We start from the raw sequence: 21,909 nt of genomic DNA, 5'->3' as shown, positions 1-21,909 counted from the left end.
TTAATATATTTTTATATATAGTTATTATGTGTATGAGTTATAATTTATTTTATTATATTTTTTATGAAATTTTTTTCTATTGTTAATGGTTAGTTACATTATATTTTTGTTGTTGTAGTATTTTTATTTTTCATTTCTAGAGGATTTTTAATATTAAAAAATAATATATTTTTATTTATATAAGATTTGATTTATTTTTCAATTTTATTACCTGAAGTTCTGTTTTTATTTAATTTGTTGAATACATATTTTTTTTTTAATTATAGTTTTTATATTATACATATTTACATTTAACATATATTTTTTTTATTTATAATTTTTAAATTTAGAAAATGTGTGAAAGTTTTTCAGTTTTAAACAAAAACAACTCATTTTAAAATTAATTTTTTTAATAGGCAAGGGTTAATCTGTAAAATAACATTTCACACCTTTAAAAAAAATTAAAATTCCCTCATAACTATCACATCACTCACAAACTTCCATAAACTTTCCTCACACATCCACCCTAACATACCTCAATCCAAACACCCTCACTTTCTTCACACTTTCCTCACACATCCGCTCCTTCAAATTCTCGCGCATCCCCTCCCTAATCCAAACAGAGCCTAAGGGTCTATTTTAGGCGCGGAAAAACAAAGAAAGGAGGAGAGCGCAGAAAGTTGGAAAAACGAAAAAAAAAGTAAAATTCCGAAAAACGAGACAACTTTTATGCCTTAAAATGTTTTCTTTCTTTTGAGAAGATTTGTGGAGAAAGATGACGTGGTACTAGTTTTTTTTTTAAAATTAATAAATTATATATAATTATATATGTAAACTATATTCTAATATATATATAACACTTATAATTTTTTTATTAATTATTAATATTAATTTTTATATTATAATAAAATAAATAATAAATAAAATATTAATTTTAATTATTAATACATATTTTTATTTAATTTAATATTAATATTTTATTTTAAATTATTTTAATTCTAATATATATTTTAAATTTTTTATAATAAATTCTTTAATAATTTTTTAATAAATTTATTATTTATCAAATTCCTAAACTTACATTTTATACATTTTAAAAAATTAAAAAAATATTTTCAAATATCACATCAATTACAAACTTCAATAAACTTTCTTCACAAATCTACTCTAATATACCCCAATCCAAACAACACCACTTTCCTCTTAAATCATTCTAAATCCTCTCCCTCAAATCCCCTCCCTAATCCAAACACACCCTAAGGGTCAGTGCTAGTGGTCAAAGCCCACCTTCTTAAAACTCTAAAGTTGTTGACTATGGCCAAATAAATGTTATACAAGGGGACCAACACAAAGATGGGAAGACAGATGTCTGTGAATGAGTGGATGGTCAAACAGATGCCATTTTGAAGAAAAGACTTTTTGGGACACCTTTCGAAGGTGAAGGGAGTGCGGGTAGCTTTTGATGTGTAGGAGGCAGAAGTTTCTTTCGTGGTGAATCAAGTAGACCAAAATTGAAGATGAAAGGGGCTCGGCGATCAAGGGTGGCCACAAGTAATTCAAGTATAAACATTTATGATTCAAACATTCTAAACTGTAATAGATTGTTTTGGAGCAGATAAGACTTCTCATCTCCAATGACAATATGGGAACTTGGTAAGGAATTGGGTGCTACTCTTGAAGGGGAGCAGGAAGGTTTTGTTGATGAACTTGAAAACATGGAGGCTAGAGATTGTACCCTTAGGATTGGAGCAGGAATCAACAAGGTTATCAATGTTAATAGGATCCTTAAATATAAGAGGGTTGGAGGAAAAAGGAAGTGGAAGTATGTTCAAGGTTTAATTAAGAAGGAAGGACTGGATATGTTGTGCTTACAAGAGAGAAAAGCTAGTTCTTTTTCGGAAGCTATGAGTTTCTCACTGTGGGGCAACAATGAAGTTCAGTGGGTGCACAAGGAAGGTCACAATGGTGGTGGAGGAATCTTATCTATGTGGCACAAATCAGGGTTCAAGTGTGAGAGCCAAGAGGTTGGGGATGGGTACATAGCGTTGTTTGGCCAGCACTTAAAAACTAGCTCAAAGGTAGCAATAATTAATGTCTACTCTTCTTGCGTGTGGGAGGAAAGAAATAGTTGTGGGATAAGCTATCGACGTTGAGGATAGCCAAAGCTCAAGCTGGTTATTCATGGTGTCTTATAGGTGATTTCAATGTTGTAAGATCCATGTACGAGAGGAAAGGTGTTAGTAGTGGAAGGTACAAAAGAGAAATAAAAGGATTTAATGAGTTCATTGAAAAGAACCAGCTTTGTGATATGCCACTTGTGGGTATCAAATTCACGTGGTTTAGACCGAATGGAACGGCTATGAGCAGACTTGATAGAGTGTTGGTTACACAGGAGTGACTTGACATATGGCCAGAAAGTAAACAACACATTCAAATTAGACAAGTTTCAGATCACTGTGCAATTATTATGAAATCTAATAAGGTGGATTGGGGGCCGAAGCCGTTTAGATTTATAAACTCTTGGCTCGAGGAGAAAGGCCTTTTGGACTTAGTTAAATCCAAGTGGAGTGCATACAAGTTAGAAGGAGAAGGTATGGTCAGGTGCAAAGAAAAATTGAAAATGCTGAAACATGAACTGAAAATCTGGAATGCACAAGTCTTCGGTAATATCTACACAAAGAAGAGAGACGTTATTGCCGAAATTGGTGAGCTGGATATCAAGGATGCCGAACTAAGTCTGTGTGAGGGGGAAAGAAGGAAAATAGTTCAGCTCTTAAGTGATCTTAAGGTTATGAACAGTAAAATTGAATCCCTTTTAAGGCAGAAAGCCAGGGTCAATTGGATTATGTAAGGAGATTCAAATACTAAGTTCTATCATTCATCTTTAACTTGGAGGAGAAAGTCGAATCAAATCAAAGGTGTGGAGGTGGATGGAGTGTGGCAAGAGGAACCACAAGTTGTAAGAATGGAGGACAAAAGACTTTTTGAAAAACGCTTTTCAGAGCCTTTAAACCACAAGGTAAGGTTAGGAAACGTGGATTTTCCTAAACTCACACAAGAGAAAAATGACAGGTTGACTACAAAGATATCAGAGGAGGAGGTAAGGGAGGCCATGTGGCAGTGTGAAGGTTCAAAAAGCCTGGGCCCGACGGGTTTAATTTTAACTTCATTAAAGGATGCTGGGATATTATTAAGCAAGAGATTTTACAAGCTGTGGAAAGTTTTGAAAACTTTGGGAAAATTCCAAGGGGTTGCAATTGCTCCTTCATCGCTTTAGTGCCAAAGGTTAATGACCCTATGAGTATAGAGGAATACAAACCCATATCCCTTGTCGGTGTAATCTACAAGATTATCTCTAAAGTTTTAGCCAATAGAATGAAAAATGTTCTTTCCAGAGTTATTGATAGTTCCCAATCTGCTTTTCTTAAGGACAGGGGTATTTTAGAAAGTATTGTTTTAGCCAACGAAGTGGTGGAGGATCTCCATAAGGGAAAGAAGTCAGGAATTGTAATAAAGGTAGATTATGAAAAGGCTTACGATTCAGTGCGATGGGAGTTCTTGTATTACATGCTAAGTAGACTTGGTTTCAGTGAAAAATGGGTTAGATGGATTAAATGATGCTTGGAATCTGTCTCAGTGTCAGTCTTGGTTAACGAAAGCCCATCTAGAGAATTCTATCCTTCTAGGGGCCTCAGGCAAGGGGACCCGATTGCCCATTTTTTCTTCCTGGTTGTAGTGGAAGGTCTGGCGGGTCTAGTTAGGAGTGTTATGCGACTAAAGAAGTTGGAAGGGGTTATAGTTGGAGTAAATCAGGTAGAAGTCTCTATGCTCCAGTTTGCTGATGACACATTGATGGTATGTCAAGATTCAATTCAAAATATGTTCACGGTGAAGACAATCCTCAGATGCTTTGAATTAGTGTCAGGCTTAAGGGTGAATTTCCACAAGACTAGGATAGGTGTAGTAGGATTCCAAGCTCAGCAACTCCAGGTTTATGCTGATATGCTAAATTGTGCTCAAATGTCGATACCGTTCAAATATTTTGGTGTGATAGTTGGGGGAAACCCGAGAAAGAAAGAGTTCTGGAAGGAGGTTGTTGACAAAGTTAGAAGGAAACTTTCTGTATGGAAAGGGAAAAGGCTTACCTTTGCAGGAAGAGTGTGTCTGATCAAAGCAGTGTTCACTGCAATTCCTCTGTTCTACTTCTCCTTGTTTAGGGCCCCGATATCAGTGTGTAAAGAAATCACAAGTCTACAAAGAAGATTCCTATGGAGTTGGGGTAGTGAAGGAAGGAAAATAGCCTGGATAAGGTGGAAAACATGTTGCAAACCAAAAAAGAGGGGGGCTTGGGCATCAAGGATGTTAGAAGCTTTAATAAAGCGCTGGTCGCGAAATGTATGTGGAAAGTGAAAGCGGAAAATATAGGTAAGTGGAGAGAGGTTGTTGCATCCAAGTATCTAGGAAATGACCAAAGTAGTCTTCATCAATCATGGTGGTGGCGTGATGTGTGTAATATTTGTGAAGAAGATAAAAAAGGAAGTTGGTTCAATAAGCATGTTCTTTGGAAGGTGGGGACGGAAAAGTTATTCGCTTATGGGAAGATCTATGGTTAGGAGATGCTCCTCTGAAACTTAAATACCACAGGCTTTATCTCTTATCAGAAGACAAAGAGAAGAGGATCCAACAGTTAGGTGTGTGGGAAGACTCCATGTGGAAATGGAATATGCAATGGAGGAGAATGCTTTTCGAATGGGAAAAAGAGCAACTTTTAAAGTTGGAAACAGATTTGATTGTAGGAGTAGTGCAACAAGGAGGTCAAGACAAGGTTGTTTGGGTAGATGAAGAGGGAGGTGGTTTCTGAGTTAAATCAGCATATCGAGCCTTGATTACTTCAGTACCTACTGAAAGTTGCCAGGCATTAGATATCCTTTGGGATATTAAAGTCACTCCCAATGCTTTAATGCTGGCATGGAGGGTTCTAAAAGGTAAAATTCTAACACGAGCCAACCTCCAGAGAAGAGGGATTATGCTACCATTCTCCTTATGCCCACTTTGCGATCAGGCAGACGAATCGATTGTCCATCTCTTTGGGGAGTGCATGATAGCTTACCAGGTTTGGTCGATGACTGCCAAATGGGTCGGCATTAGTACTGTGTACCATAAAGATGTGAAGCAACAATTGACTCAATTTGTCAAGGAATCGGGTCAGGAAAGGGGTGTGGGTAGCGGTATTATGGAGCATTTAGAATCATAGGAGTGGTGTGGTTTTTAAAGACAAGAAGGTGGATGCTGAGCAAATTTTTAGTACGGCACAACTACAAGCATGGGCGTGGATGAAAAGAAAGATTAAAATCTTTGAATTTTCTTACTTTGGGTGTCATATCTTCTCAACTGCATTCTTTCTTTAAGCTAAGGGCAGACTGCATTCTTTCTTTAAGCTAAGGGCAGACTGTATGTGAAAGCAGTTTTGGTGCTGGTTGGCAGTGCCGAAGTTAGTGCTCTAGTATTGGGTGGTAGCTTTTCTCAAGGATGATCTAAGAGCTATGACAAAAAGGAACTGTATAAGTATATCTCAATATTTTGCTGCATAACCCTGAGAGTTTTTTATTATGGCAACTTCAAAAGCGAGGTCTTTGGAGCTTGAGGTGAAGGGAAAGGAGAAGTTGTAGTGATGGTTCATAGGGATGTTTCCTGGGTGAATTTGGCGTATTGAATGCCAAAGCTAAGGAAAACTTGGGTCACATTGTGAAAACTTCAACCTGCAATGTTGCCTGTATTTTTATGACTTTCTTGCTTAGTTGTTTGACGACATTTTTATGGTGTTGGTTTTTTAGATGGCTTAATTGATAGGCTCTTTATCATAACATCTCTGCATAGACTACACTTTTTCTTGTTAATGCAAGGGAACAAAACAGGTTGTGGAGAAGGTCTTGATGAAGTTTGATTGGTTGTCACATATGTATTATGGAACTTTAATGCATTTTGGAACTTATGCAGTTCTTTTGCATAAAGATAGAACTATGGCTGAGATCGCAGCTAAGTGGTGTCTGAAGCCACAGGAGTAGATGCACGACCAAATAGGGGTCCATGTCCAAGAACTTAGCATTGTTATGCAGCATTCGGTTTTTTGATTTGGTGTGTGGCAGTTGTATATTGCTGAGGTATCTGATGCAGCAGAGTCTTCTAAGAAGGAGAGAAGAGCAGATATATAAAGAAGACCTTGTATTTGATCTTTAGAATTTACTTCAACTTGAGTTGACCTGTTTCAAGCTTAGTATGAAATGGTTTGAGCTATTGGAATTGCTCAAGCATTGTCCAAAACCCAAAGCTCTTGTCATTGACTTTCATGAGGAGAAGAATGTAGCTGCTGAAAGCGATAAAGAAGCACTTTTGGCCTGAGCTCGAGCTCTCTTTCATTTGAGTATTTAAGTTGCTAAAACAATGTCTAGGAAGCAGGAATATAAGGAAAAGGAACTGCCAAGTGAAGGTTGTAGGGATATTCTGGTGCACTGATGTAGATGGAGACAACTGTATTTCAAGTATGTCAGCCTTGGTTCATGTGAGGGAAGCAATACAATACTCTGATGAGAACAAATATCCTGGTGCTACTATTGGTCAAGGCAAGTGATGTTTTTCAGTTTGTGACCATAGAGAATTCTGGAGTGGTGTTATAGAAATATGGACTAAGGATGATTTATAAACTATGAGCATAAAGTTCTGCTAGCATGTACTTGGTATAAGGTGTGATACTGCTAGCATGTACGAATCCCTGTTTGTGCTGTGTTTATGCAGGGAATCTCATGCGTGAGAATGGAGAGAATATTGGAGTTGCATGGCACGGGCATAGGCAGCTATGACACATAGGTTAGGTGAACGGATGGGTAATATGGTAAAATGAGAAAGTTTCTCTCCAAATCTTCTCATCTCATCAGGGAAGCCTTTTACCCATTCTTCGCTTTTCTTCGCCCCCTAATCCTCGCTAACTCCCAGATACAAACATCAGATTTATTTCCTTTTCAATCTGGGTGAACAGTAATCACCCGGATACAAACACAACATTAAAGTTTTAAAATTCCTTTACTACATTGCCACTTCATCTTTGGAAGGGATGGATAAGGGCCCACCTGTATACATGGGTAAAGCTGGTGTAGCTAGGTGTTGAAGCTATTTGTGTTCTGGATTTTATATTGTATTGGCTATAGGGTTAATCTGTTTCAAAAACAGGGGAGGGAAAGATAAAAAAGTTAGGCTGTACTGATTTTTCAAGTAAAGTCTTTTCTGAGTGAGTGAGACGTGTTAGTGAGTGAAACGTGTTTTTTATAAGAGTTGGAATACCTTAAAAATATCCTTTTTTATTTTAATTTATTAATTTTTTGCTATAAAAAAAAACCTAAGAAGTCGTAAACCTCAAACTAATCAGAGACGGATCAAACTATAAATCTAAATACACAATGAATATTCTTCAACAGGTCAAACATATAATTAAGAGTAAATCTTAAAACATCTTTACTGTTCAAAAACATCTTTATAATTAAGAGTATATTCTTCAACAGTTCAAAACATGTTAATTTTTTTTTTCTAAAAATGGGTAAATCGCCAACCAAAAGTAGCCAACCATGTTGAATACGTTTTATAATATTATAATATATAAAATTTTAAAAAAATCTAATATTTGAAATACGATTTTTATTTCTCATATGTTTTGTAATATTATAATATATAAGATAAAAAAATTAATGACTGAATATTATAATATATAATAATTTTAACATACATTTTTTTAATATTTAGATAAGATTAATTTATTATTTATAACTTTTTTTATTTATAATTAAAGAAAATTAGTTTTTATACAATAGAAAAAATTCAGAGTTTGATGTTTAAGAGCTACCCACTATTCAACTACGATGCCTACCTATGTCATACAGAGTAAAACTTAATGACTGGTGTGTGATTGTGGAGAGTTTCAAGCTTTTCGACTTTCTTGTACTTATGTTATCGTTGTTTATTCGGCATGTTATTTACAATTAACAACATTCATTGATCTTATCTATAGTTTACAATATATTTTGAAGACTTAAGAAGTTGAATATCATCCAATTCGAAATCAAGATTATTGATCTACTTATATTGGAATGAATTTCATCCTGGACCCTGCAAGCACCATAAGAAATTAGACAGATCAATAACATATCGTATGCATAATGAAATGGATAAACCACTTCCAACGAAGCCAAACAAGTGCGTGCTCTTAGTGTAGGAATGAAGGTCAACAAATTGTCCATTTCGACAATAGTAGAATGTAAACTATAGTACTATTTTTCCACTTTCTATGACAATTAAAGTTTTTGGTTGACATTCTCCATTTTAGCTTTTCAGTTAAAGATTCTGATTTTTTTTAGCATTTTAAATTTAAGATTTTACTAACTTAATTTTGTATTATGAATTAATTTTACTTTAATCATTCTTTTAAAATAATTAACTTACTTTATTTTAATTTTAAAGTACCACATCATTAATTTTATTAAAAATTCAAAATAATGTTAATGTATTTAAATATTTAATTATATATAATAGAAATTTATTTTTAAAAAATTCAGCCATTCTTTAATTATAAATAATAATAAAATATTTATAAAAATTTATTTAGTTAAAAAATATTTTATAGAAACTTATCCAGTTAAAAAATATTTTATAAAAAACTTATTTTATTTAATTATATATAAAAAAGTTATAAATAGTAAGTTAAACTTATTTAAATATTAAAAAAAATATATTAAAATTATTATATATTAAAGTATTATAAACGAATTGTAAGTTTTAATTTTCTTTATTTTATATATTATAATACATTATAATATTACAAAATGTATATGGGAAATAAAATTTCAAATAAAATTGGATTTTGCAAAAAAAGATTCCAATTTTATATATTATCATATTATAAAGTGTATTTATGAAGTACGATTTTTAATTGAAATTGTATTTTGTATATATGATTTTTAACTTTTTTTTAAATCTCCAACATGGTTGACATTTTAATGTGTAAATTACTGGACTGTGTTAACGACTTATCCATTTCTGAAAAAAAAAAACTATTTTCATACTAGAACAATAATGTCACTGTAGCACGGATAGCAGGGAGATGACATGCAATGAAATAACATGTAAAATTCTCAAGAAAATACAGACTATTCAAATTTAAGTTGGAATCGGTACAAGTCTAATTTACACCAACAAATATTTTTTTTTAAAAAATTTACATTTTAAAATCAATTTGGGTCACATTTGGCCGAAAAGTTTTGAAATAAAGTGAATATTATTTACACGCTCAAGAAGTTTAAGACTTCAATTATTTATGGTAAAAAAATTAAGTCAAATATTCAAAGGCCTTCCGTGAATATAGTAAAATAAAATATGCCAGCCGGCAGCTTAAAATTAATGTCAGTATTATCTGTAATAGTTAATATAATATGAATATAATTGTCTTCTATAAAATTATATTTGTAGTACCTATAAAAAAATAAAACGTGGCATTGACGACAATGATGCTGAACTTAATGCACTTAAACAATTTTTAGAGTTTAAATACTATAGATTAAAAGAAAGTCTCCTGAAACAACTAAACAAAACTAACTACTTTAATAATATAATAATATATATTAGTACTTTAAATTAAAATATTAATATTTTGGGTAGTGTAATAAATAAAATGGATATCGATTATTTGACAACTAAAACTAATACACGGTGCGTGAGAACACAAAACTGTCACCTAGATCGTAAAATAATAAAAAATTAGATGATGGACTTCAGTACTTGTTTGGGTTAATTCTCTATCTAACACTTTTTTAACACTTTTTTTTTTTTATTTCCTTATCTAACACTTTTTTATTTTTTATTTTCCTATCTAGCACCATTTCAAAAATAAATAAATAAATAATAAATTATTATTTTTTGATAATTTTAATTTTAAATGCATTAAAAAATAAGTATTTTTAATGTTTAAAATAATTAAAAATATAATTAATAAATAAAAAAATTAGTTTTTACAAAATAAAAATAAAAAAGTAATAAATTAAAAATGTTTAGTTTAAAATTATTTTTTTAAGAATGAAGAAAATAAGAAATTAAACCCTACAACAACATAAAAGTTGAATCTATAAACATAAATTAGTATTTATTTTTATTATTGATGACGTAATCAAGTTAATTTCAAGTAAGAAATACAGGACATAATTATAAAAGAATCAAAGTCAATTAGTATTAATTAATAGTGGACACACAAATAATATTGAAGTGTCTACCCTAAATGAAAAATCCTAAAAAAAAAACTAATGCAAATGCTCACTTAATGCTTAAAAATGAGAAGAAAAAAATGCAAAAAATAAATAAGTATAGAAAATAAAAACAACAATAATAAAATAAAAACAAAAAACAAAAATAAATAAACAATGGCAAAAAAAAAAAAAAACTAAAAACATATAAGATGTAAAATAAAGGCAAAACAAAATAAGATAAATATATAAGATATAAAAAAAAATTCAAACAAGATAAATATAAGAGATATAAGACGATACTAAATAAGTAAATGTTGATCATAAAAAGAAAAATAAATGAAAAATGATCATTCATTTAATATTTTTTTCAATGGTACATTAAATAGTTTGTGCGAAATGAAACATATTTAATGACGAGAAGTGCATAATTCAATAATGTTGGGACATGTTCTTTTTGTGTGTCCTGGTGCTTGACAATATGAACATTTTTTTGTTCAATTATGTTGTTCTTTTATATCCATATCATTCATTATTCGACTTGACTTAGGTCGCCCCTTTGAGGTTATTTTTATGTCGAGACTTGGGCATAGTATTTGACCAGTGTATGCAGACCAATACTCTTCATTTCTGAGTTTCATCAAATAGCCTTTCGTAACATGAAAGATCTGTTGCAATGTTGCTGTTTTTATTTTCTATATTTGTTTATTTTTACATTTTTCTTCTTCTCATTTTTAAGCATTAAGTGTAGCAATTGCATTAGTTTTTTTTAGGATTTTGCATTTAAGGTAGATAGACACTTCAATATTATTTGTGCGTTCAATATTAATTAATACTAATTGACTTTGATTTTTTTATAATTATGTTATGTATTTTTTACTTGAAATTAACATGATTACATCATCAATAATAATAAAAATAAATACTAATTTATGTTTATAGATTGAACTTTTATGTTGATGTAGAGTTTAATTTTTTATTTTATTCATTCTTAAAAAAAATTAAACTAAACATTTTTAATTTATTACTTTTTTATTTTTATTTTGTAAAAACTCATTTCTTTATTCATTAATTATATTTCTAACTATTTTAAACATTAAAAATACTTATTTTTTAATATATTCAAAATTAAAATTATCAAAAAACTAATATTTTATTATTTTATTTATTTATTTTTTAAATGGTGCTAGATAGGGAAATAAAAAATAAAAAGGTGCTAGATAGGGAAATAAAAACAAAAGGGTGCTAGATAGGGAAATAAAAACAAAAAAGTGTTAGATAGGGAAATAAAAGTGTAAATAGTGCTAGATAGGGAATTGAGCTAGTTACTTATTTGGTAAATTTAAAAAATTTAGTTTGTGAAAGGATAGGTTTTTCGAAGGAGCAAAGGTGTGATTTTAAGGGATTTTGATTTTTTTTCGATTGGACATTTGGAGGGGTTTAACTTGTATTTTGCAGTGAGATTTTGAGTGGTTTTTCTTGTGTTTTTAATTGGGCGTTTTACGAAGGGAAAAGGGAAAAGGAAGCAAAGGTCAATTTTGAGGGATTTTTGCTGATTTTTCAATTGGGTGTTTTGGAGAGGTATTTTGAGAGTTTTTACTTGTGTTTTCGATTGAACGTTTTGCAAAGGGAAAAGGAATCAAAAGTGCGATTTTGAGAAGATTTGCAAAGGGAAAAGTGAGTGCAAATAAATACAAAATTTATAAATGATGTGATTGATCTAAATATAAAAAGATTAAAAATTAAATATTTAATTTCATAATTTACTTAAATTCCCTTCAATATATTTTGTAAATATAAATTTTGAAACACAATATATTCACCCACCCACCACACTCATTCATATACCCACAATACAAAACACATTCACCACACACATTATATATATTTATGTCAAATTGTAAAAATATGGATGTAGTCACAATAAAATGTCATTAGTAATACATTAATATGATATGAATTTTTAGTATTGAAATAATTTAATGTGAAAGTTAAAAATTATTATAAAAATTAACGAAAACACAGGCGCGGGTTGCGTCTGTGTAATCCGCATTTTTCTCTTTTACTCAATTTTCACTATAATAAAAATTTAATATACATACATAAATAATTTTGGATAAATCGAAATTGAAAAACAAAAAAATAACATGTAAAAGAAAAATGATGAATTGATCAAACAATCTTTTTTTTTTCTTCTCCGATTTGAGTCTTTCTTCTTCTTCAAGTTTTTTATCTTCTTCCATTGGTAGTTTTGGGATTGGAGAGTGTGATGATGTTCACGTTAAGGTTAGGATTCATTTGATGGTAGATACAAAAGAATGGTTTTACCAAAGAATATAGTTGCTTGAAATAAAGTGAAAAGAGTAATTGAAAATGTAGGTTTTGAGATTTGGTGTGGAAACTTGTAAGAGTATGCTCTCTATCTCTTCCTATTATTGCCTTAACCCCCTGTTTGCTTCCATGAATGTACTGTTCAAGAGGAAGGATGTGAGAGGATATCCATGGTTTGGATCAAGGGATGTGCAGGGAAGTGAAAGAGGATATACATGTGAACAGTAAATATCCTCTCCCCTCAAAGGCTCTGTTTGCTTCCATAGATGTACTGTTCACAAGGAAAGAAGTGAGAGGATATCACTGGTTTGGATCCAAGGTTTTGCAGGGAAGAGGAGGAGAGGATATACCTGTGAACAGTAGTAAATATCCTCTCCCCTCAAAATGAACAGATTTAGAGGGAAAGCCACATTAGCATGTGCTATTTACGAATTTACCCTCATTCATCTACAAGGATTTTTAATATTAAAACATAGTATTTTATTTATTTATATAAGATGTGATTTTTTTTCTTCTAATTTTATAGTATATATTTAATATTTAAAGAAATTATTTAAAATTCTTTTTTTTATTTAATTTGTTGTTGCATTTATATTAATATATTTTTCATAATTATTATATTTATGAGTTTGTAATTTATTTGATAATAGTTTTTTATGAAATTATTTTATATTATTAATTACATTATATTTTTTTAGTATTTTTTTTTGTTTTTTTATTATTATATGACTTTTAATAATAAAAAATATTATCTTTTATTTATATAAGATCTAATTTTTATTTTTTTTTATTTTCAAATTTTATAATGCAGGTTCAATATTTTAAGAAATTATTTGAAGTTTTATATTTTTATTTAATTTGTTGCATACATTTTTTTTTCTAATTATAATTTTTAAATTATATATATTTATATTTAATATATATATATATATATTCTAATTTTAATTTTTAAATCTACGAAATATGTGAAAGTTGTTTACTTCTAAACAAAAATAACTCATTTCATTATTAAAAAAATTTAATAGACATGGATAAATTTGTAAAGTTACATTTAACCATTTAAAAAAAAAGTAAAACTCCCTCACAACCATCATATCACTCACAAACTCCCATAAACTTTCCTCACACATCCACTCTAACATACCCCAGTCCAAACAACCTCACTTTCTTCGCACTTTCTTCTCACATCCTCTCCCTCAAATCCTCACACATCCACTCCCCAATCCAAACACACACAAAATGAAGAGATGTAGAAGGAAGGCCATGTCAGCATCCCTTATTTCCAAATTTACCCTCATTTGAATGTATCACAATGCTTCATTGGAATGTATTAGTATTTTAAAAAATTTATTGTACAATGTTTAAAAAAAAATAAAAAATAAAAAATATATATATATATATATATAATATTTAAAATGAAGAAACAAATCATAATAAATTTTAAGGAAGTTTTAAGTTTGTTTATTATTTTATAAAATATTATAAATCAGTGTAAAAAAAATATAGTTAAATAAAATATTTCATTTATATATTAGTTATTAGAGTAGATCAGGTGATACCTATTTTTCAAGTTCTAATAAGATATTTTATTAAATGTGGTTGAATTTAGTTTTTTTTAAAGAAAAAAATATACTATATCTAATTAAAATTGAAAATATTACCTGGGTTGGATCATGGTCATCACCAAAAGGTTATACTAAACATTTTTCATTTTATTTTATACTAAATATTTAATTTGTTTAATACAAAAAAATCCCTAAAAACAATCCATCACTTAAAATAATTTTATTCTAACTTAAATTATTCATTAGAAACTGAAAATATAATTAATATATTTTCACGTATTTTTACATAATTTATTAATAAAAACTACACTTTATTATAAATATTAGTTATTAAATAAATTTAACTAACACAAATATTTAATAAAACAAAATAATAATAATTAATTATTGAACTATATCGGATTATACTACTAATACGTTTTTATCCTTATTTTTTATGAAATCCTTTTCTATGGTTAATTAAGTTATATTTTTGTTATGTTGTATTTTTTAGATTGCTTTATTGTGAAGTGTTTTAATATTAAAAAATAGTAATTTTTTATTTATATAAGATGTGATTTATTTTTTAATTTTATAGTATATGTTTAATATTTAAAGAAATTATTTAAAATTCTGTTTTTATTTTTTTGTTATGTTTATATTAATATATTTCTATATATAGTTATTATGTTTATGAGTTATAATTTATTTTATTATAATTTTTTATGAAAATTTTTTCTATTGTTAATTGCGTTATATTTTTGTTGTTGTAGTATTTTTTATTTTTCATTTCTAGAGGGTTTTTAATATTAAAAAATAATATCTTTTTATTTATATAAGATTTGATTTATTTTTCAATTTTATTACTTGAAGTTCTGTTTTTATTTAATTTGTTGAATACATATTTTTTTTTTTCTAATTATAGTTTTTATATTATACATATTTACATTTAACATATATTTTTTTAATTATAATTTTTAAATTTACGAAATGTGTGAAAGTTTTTCATTTTTAAACAAAAACAACTCATTTTATTATTAATTTTTTAATAGGCAAGGGTTAATCTGTAAAGTAACAATTCACACCTTTAAAAAAAATTAAAATTTCATCATAACCATCACATCACTCACAAACTCCTATAAACTTTTCTCACACATCCACCCTAACATACCCGAATCCAAACACCCTCACTCTCTTCACATTTTCCTCACACATCCTCACACATCCTCACACATCCACTCTCTCAAATCCTCACACATCCCCTCCTTAATCCAAACAGAGTCTAAAATAGGAAATTAAGGAAAGAATGAGGAGTCAACATATAAAAATTATAAATTAATATTAATTTAAAAATAATTTTATTTTTTAAATAATTTATATGAAATGACAAAAAGTAAGATATATTAAATAATAATAGAATCGAAAAAAAAAATATATAAAAAAAGCAATTATAATGAAAATTTTTCTTTAAAACAGTTATGTACACCACTCCTTCCCTTCTTCACGAATCTCCTTCTCAATCCACATCTCTCCCCATCTTCCTCTACTTTCATGTCCTCCCTTTTCTTTGAAATTCCTGGATCAAAATGTAAATAATATTTTTGATTTATCCGCTCTCAAATCCACCAGAGTACATACATGACTGAAGTGTAGGTGATGGTAAAGTCACATTTTTTAAGAAACTACTTTTCTCGAGTTGCTTCTTTGACCACAAAAGAGAACTTTCCATGGTATCAATTTTATTCAATAGCGTGATCTGGGGCAAAACAGAACTATAGTAATACAATAATAATCGGACCAGAAGTTGAGATATAGATCATACGTATCTATTAAAGAAAAAAACTTTAATCGTTTAGATTCCTTTTACACCGACATGCAATTTTTTAACTGAAGAGAATAAATAAACATAAATGAAAAGAGTTTAGTGTAGGTGAAACTTTTTTAGCAGTCTATTTAGGTGGCTGAAAAGGTGTTTCTCCCCGTTGGTGCGTTACTGAAACTTGTGGCTTATTATAAAAATAAACCTTTTTTGTGGTATCATAAACAGAGTTTTGTTCAAATAGCGATGGAATGGTTAAATTAAGAAGAATAGATGGATACTCCACCTACCAATCTTCCTCAATGGATGCTGACAAGTTGGATGGGTTAATTGCATCTCTTTGCATATGACAGAAAAAGACATTGTCTTTAGCCATTTTTTACCACAATAATAAGATATTCTCAACTTCTGAATCGTATATGGGCACAGTCAACAAAAATAATATATCGTATCTTCAACTTCATTTTTTTATAAAACTAAAATATTAACTAACATAGAATCACTTTATGCACATCCAGCAACTATAGATTTTCCTTTAAGAATCTTATTTTAGCCATTTCTCCAATTCAGATTTGAGTATTGGTTCATTTTTAAACTCAACCCTTTTTTTTTTGCTCGGCTTAAAAGTCAATTACCTGAAAGTTTTCGATCCCTAATGAGGGATAGTTTGAGGTTTTCCTAAGAATTCAAAGAAAAATTTGTTTTTGATTAGTTTTCATTAATGCAGATGTATTTGTTTTATATAATGGTATATATAATTAATTTCTAGAAAAACTACCAATAATATGAATAACGCATATATATTTTTTCACATAAACATGTGTATTTTCATTTTATGACACTTTCTTTCTCTCTCTTTGATTAGTTATTCAATTACGAAATATTTGTAATTATTTCCTTAACTTATAAATGAATTCTCAAATTTTAATCAATGACTAAAAATCATATATGCTCTATCTTCGTTATAACGAAAACCCTTTTTAATTATGATTAGCAAAAACCAAACGATAAAGGAGGAAAATGCAAAGAGATGGGCATTCCACGAATTTTCTATTTTCTCAGTTTTTTATTCTCATTTGGAAAGGCTTCAATGATATAATTAAATTGAATATTATATATATATATATATATATATGATAAAATAACAATTTTTAAGTACATTTTAAAAATCATATTTAGAATAACTTTTAACGTGTATAAAACTTAAACTTTCATTTTAATGGTTACAAGTTTATAGTTTTGTTATCTGTAAAAAAATTGTAATACACATAATATTGTATATAGTTATTTTCTAAAATACACATTATTTTTTGCGTGTGTATTTTAAAAATATATAACAAGATAAAAAAGTTAACTTTACATTGTTCTACCCTAACGTTTACGTCACATTTCCAGGATTGCTATAGCAATAATCTATATAATAAACTACAGCAAATAAGAGTATTTATTACTTTATTTATGCTTAGAAAAATAATTATATAATATGACTCACGCGATTATATAACTTTCAATCAATTCTTGTGTGTCACTTATAATTCATTTTATAATATTATTTAACGTCTAGTAAAAAATATTAGTTAACATAAAATTAATTTTATTATTAAAAATAGCTCCTAAAATGATTGAGTTTAAACATAGGATTAAATCAGGTTTTTAACCATTATGATGTTATTTTTTTTTTGTTTTTTATCAAAATGGGTCCGTTTAAAAAAAATTACAAATTTAGGCAAGTCGTGCCAATTCGGCACGACTTCATATGCACAAATCGTCCCAATTAGACAAGACTCTGTGAAGTTGCGCCAACTTGACACGACTTCTGCCCTATCATACTGAAGTCGTGTCAACTTGGCACAACTTCTGCCACGTCATAATTTGTTTTTATTTTATTTTATTGTTTATATATTGGGTAATAAGTTATGTAATGTTAAAAATTAATTTGATACATAATTTTCTAAGAGTGTTATTTTAAGGAACAAAAAATTGGATAATCGTGTATGAATCATATTTGAATTGAATGAATAAATACATAGATAAAGAAAATGAATGTTCTAAGAGTGTTATAAATAAATACATAGATAAAGAAAATGAACCTTCTCCTTCGGGTACTTTTTTCACTCCACCAAATATATTTGGAACTTCTGCATTCACCCATCTTTCTGCATATAATCCAACATCATCCATGCACTATCGACCCACAATGCCCTCACCAGCATCTCATAATGAAGCCAATAATAACGATGATGAACATGTCGTTGATGATCCTCTTCCACAAAGACCTCGACGACAAATACGAAAACCACATTGTGGCTCATCTTCCCATAAATCATTTACTTCTAGTTCAACTTTATATTTTTATTTTATATCTTGTGAATCTTACTAATTTGTTTAGTTCTAATTAATCTCTTCTCATCATTACGTGTTCTGTAAAATCATTACTTCTCAAACTATTTATTTTGCAAATTCACAACAATAATTCTCTATTTATTTTCCAAATTCATAACAATTTTCTTCATTTTTTAATTAATCAAATAATCAAGTTATTGTCTTACATTACCGTCAAACATGACCCATACACGATTATCCAAATTTTTGTTCCTTAAAACTAACACTCTTAGAAAATTATGTATCAAATTAATTTTTAACATTACATAACTTACTACCCAATATATAAACAATAAAATAAAAAAATAAAAAAAATTATGACGTAACAGAAGTCGTGTTAAATTGGCACGACTTCAGTATGATAGGATATAAGTCGTGCCAAATTGACATGACTTCAGTATGACAAGGCATAAGTCGTGCCAAATTGGCACGACTTCAGTATGATAAGGCGAACGATTTGTGCATACGAAGTCGTACCGAATTAACACGACTTACCTAAATTTGTAATTTCTTTTAAATTTACCCATTTTAGTAAAAAGAAAAAAAATAAATAAAGCCAGCATGGTAAAAAATCAGATTAAATTATTCTAGACTCTGGCCACACATTAGTATCAAAACTCAAAAACGTATTTGCTACCTATGTTATGTTAGTTAGAAGTTTCCTAGCAAAACTCAAACTTTTTTATTTATAACTCTCAACCATCTCTGTTACCAGTACATACAAATTCATAGCACTTACTACATCTCTAAGCTATCTGCAACACAAACCAAAACTTGTGAGTAAATTTGAATCATGATTACTCCTGTCGTTCGACGCATTTCCGAATGCTTTGTCAAACCACATGGTTTAACAGAAGTGTCAAACGAAACATGCCATTTAACACATTGGGATATTTCCATGTTGTCTATCCACTATATCCAGAAGGGTCTACTCTTCAAGAAGCCTGAAACCCTTGTTCATCAACATGATTTCATACAAAATCTGTTGGACAAACTTAAACACTCTCTTTCTCTCACCCTCTCCCATTTCTATCCACTGTCTGGTCGCCTTGTCACCCACAAAACCCAAAACCCTCCTTCTTATGCTATATTCGTTGATTGCAACAACAGTGATGGAGTTAGATTCACTCATGCAACTCTTGATGTCACCATATCTGACATACTCTCCCCAGTTGACACCCCATCCATTTTTCACTCATTCTTTGACCACCACAAAGCAGTCAACCATGACGGTCACACCATGCCGCTGCTGTCCATCCAAGTCACTGAACTAGTGGATGGTGTTTTTATAGGTTGTTCCATGAATCACTCTGTCGGTGATGGCACTTCGTATTGGAATTTCTTCAATGCATGGTCTAAGATCTTTCAAGCTGAACCTCAGGGCCAAGAAAATGATGTGCCCATTTTGCACCAACCTATTCACAACCGCTGGTTTCCAAATAATTGCAGTCCACCAATCAATCTTCCTTTCAAACATCACGACGAGTTTATCAATAGATTTGAAGCGCCCTTGCTGAGAGAGAGAATCTTCCACTTTTCAGCAGAGTCTATAGCAAAACTGAAAGCAAAGGCAAACTCAGAGTCCAAGAGTAATACCACGAAAATCTCTTCGTTCCAGTCATTATCAGCACTTGTTTGGAGATCCATCATTCGTGCACGCTCCCTACCATATGAGCAAAGAACAAATTTCACGCTATCTGCAAACAATCGGTCAAGAATGGAACCGCCTCTGCCTCATGAATACTTTGGAAACTCGGTTAATAGTTTGAGTGCGGAAACGACTGTGGGGGAATTACTTAAGAATGATCTAGGATGGGCTGCATGGAAGCTGCACCTTGCTGTTACAAGACACAATGACAAAGAGGTGATGCAATCAATCCAAGAATGGTTTCAGTGTCCGGTGATCAGAAAAATTTGTCAGCCCTTGGAGCCGTACCTTGTGTTGATAAGTAGCTCACCCAGGTTCAACATGTATGGGAGTGAGTTTGGAATGGGGAAAGCAGTAGCAGTAAGAAGTGGATATGCCAACAAATTTGATGGGAAGGTGACATCATTTCCAGGTCGTGAAGGAGGGGGAAGCATCGATTTGGAAATCTGCCTTTTACCACATATAATGACCTCTCTTGAATCAGACATGGACTTTATGAATGCAGTTTCAGTAATCAATCCCTTATGCTAGTTTGCTAATAATGTTCCCAGTGTGCGACAGTTTAACAGGTAAATTATGATTATCTGGATGTCATTTGAAAAACTGAAATATTCTTTATGAGTGAATGCATTAATCTTCCAAGCAATATTAATATTATTGAAAGGGATCGTCATTGCGAGGCTTAAGTCAATAATAATCGGATTAATTACTCTTTTAATGATCATTGTGTATGTTTTATACTATATTTTATGGGAAATAATGTTCCCGTGCATCAGTAAGATATATATGCTTCACCAAGATCATTTTTATAACCTGATTCCCAGATTGGTTTAACAATAAAATGTTTTGACAGTCTGTTCACATTCTTATAACAACCATAAGTAATAATAATATATAAAATTTATATACTAAGAAGTCGTCCATATGTAACTTATTAAACCTCAAACTAATCAGACACGGAACTATCTAAATACACAATGAATATTCTTCAACAGTTCAAAACATATAATTAAGAGTATATCTTAAAACATCTTTATTGTTCAAAAACATCTTTATGAGTTTATTCTTCAACTCACTACAAATATTTGTAGTGGTGTAGGTAGTGGTGGTTATTTTCGTATAACCTGACATTTATTGCCACATTATACGTGTGTGGCGATACCGCGTACCGTCAGCATTTTTGCCACCACAAAGTTTATTGTGACGGTTAATTAAGAACTGTTGTGACAGACGCTATAAAATATATTTGGTATAAAATGATGGTTTTAAACGTGTAATATATGTTAGTTATAAATGTCGCAATTCTGATAGTGGGTAGTGTAAATAACAATAGTTTTAAATGTCACTTAATACGGTATAATATGACATTTATAATAACCATTACAATGGTCATAATACAAATATTTAATATTTTATTTTATTTCTAATATTTGTAATAATTTATTCAATTTTGTTAAATAATTTGATTTCATAATATTATTTACTTTCGATATACATTTAAATTTTATAATATAATTAAAATTGATAAATATAATAATCATAAGATGATAAAACAAATATAGATGATAATATCAAACTAATCCAAACAAATAAATTAAATTATTTCATAGTTCAAAACATGTTAAATTTTTTTCTAATGGGTAAATCGCCAACAAGAAGTAGGAATAGATTTGAGTGGGAATCAGAATTGGTGATAAGTCTCCACCAATGTATTACAAGGGCATCTGTAAAGAGATACATATTTGACGTCCGAGTGTGGGGGGAGGAGGAACTAGAGAAATATTCAGTGAACTCAGCATACAAATGTCTAGCAAGGAAAGCGAATGGGACACAACAGGAGGTTTTTGATATTCTTTGGAAAGCTTCTGCTTTTCCAAGCGTGCTGACAACAACTTGGAGAGTTCTTTTGGATAGAATTCCAACAAGGGA

At 29.9% G+C, this 21,909-nt stretch overlaps 2 protein-coding genes across 2 annotated transcripts; both read left to right on the top strand.

The window, feature by feature from the left end:
* The first annotated feature begins 1,613 nt into the window (after positions 1–1,613).
* Positions 1,614–2,830, top strand: LOC150025177 (uncharacterized). The gene is made up of 3 exons (XM_090295655.1): positions 1,614–2,014; positions 2,194–2,362; positions 2,462–2,830. The coding sequence occupies exons 1-3, from the start codon at positions 1,614–1,616 to the stop codon at positions 2,828–2,830; spliced, it is 939 nt and encodes a 312-aa protein (XP_090151781.1).
* A 16,147-nt stretch (positions 2,831–18,977) lies between these two features.
* LOC137822937 (putative acetyltransferase At3g50280) lies at positions 18,978–20,698 on the top strand. The gene has a single exon (XM_068627964.2). It carries the CDS (start codon positions 19,126–19,128, stop codon positions 20,509–20,511), a length of 1,386 nt encoding a protein of 461 aa, XP_068484065.1. The 5' UTR covers positions 18,978–19,125; the 3' UTR covers positions 20,512–20,698.
* Positions 20,699–21,909: the final 1,211 nt, after the last annotated feature.

This window comes from Phaseolus vulgaris, chromosome 9 (genome assembly GCF_051622355.1).
Source record: "Phaseolus vulgaris cultivar YP4 chromosome 9, ASM5162235v1, whole genome shotgun sequence".
NCBI lineage: Eukaryota > Viridiplantae > Streptophyta > Magnoliopsida > Fabales > Fabaceae > Phaseolus > Phaseolus vulgaris.
Note: the sequence above shows the minus strand (reverse complement) of the source record. Positions and strands in the feature narration are given on the sequence as shown.

Bases quoted from the DNA above. Each gene is read 5' to 3' on its own strand.
- LOC150025177 (XM_090295655.1), top strand. From the start codon at position 1,614: ATGACAATATGGGAACTTGGTAAGGAATTGGGTGCTACTCTTGAAGGG. The intron at 2,015-2,193 runs GTACATAGCGTT...CAATGTTGTAAG, and splicing joins AGCCAAGAGGTTGGGGATGG to ATCCATGTACGAGAGGAAAG. The intron at 2,363-2,461 runs GTTACACAGGAG...AAATCTAATAAG, and splicing joins GCAGACTTGATAGAGTGTTG to GTGGATTGGGGGCCGAAGCC.
- LOC137822937 (XM_068627964.2), top strand. From the start codon at position 19,126: ATGATTACTCCTGTCGTTCGACGCATTTCCGAATGCTTTGTCAAACCA.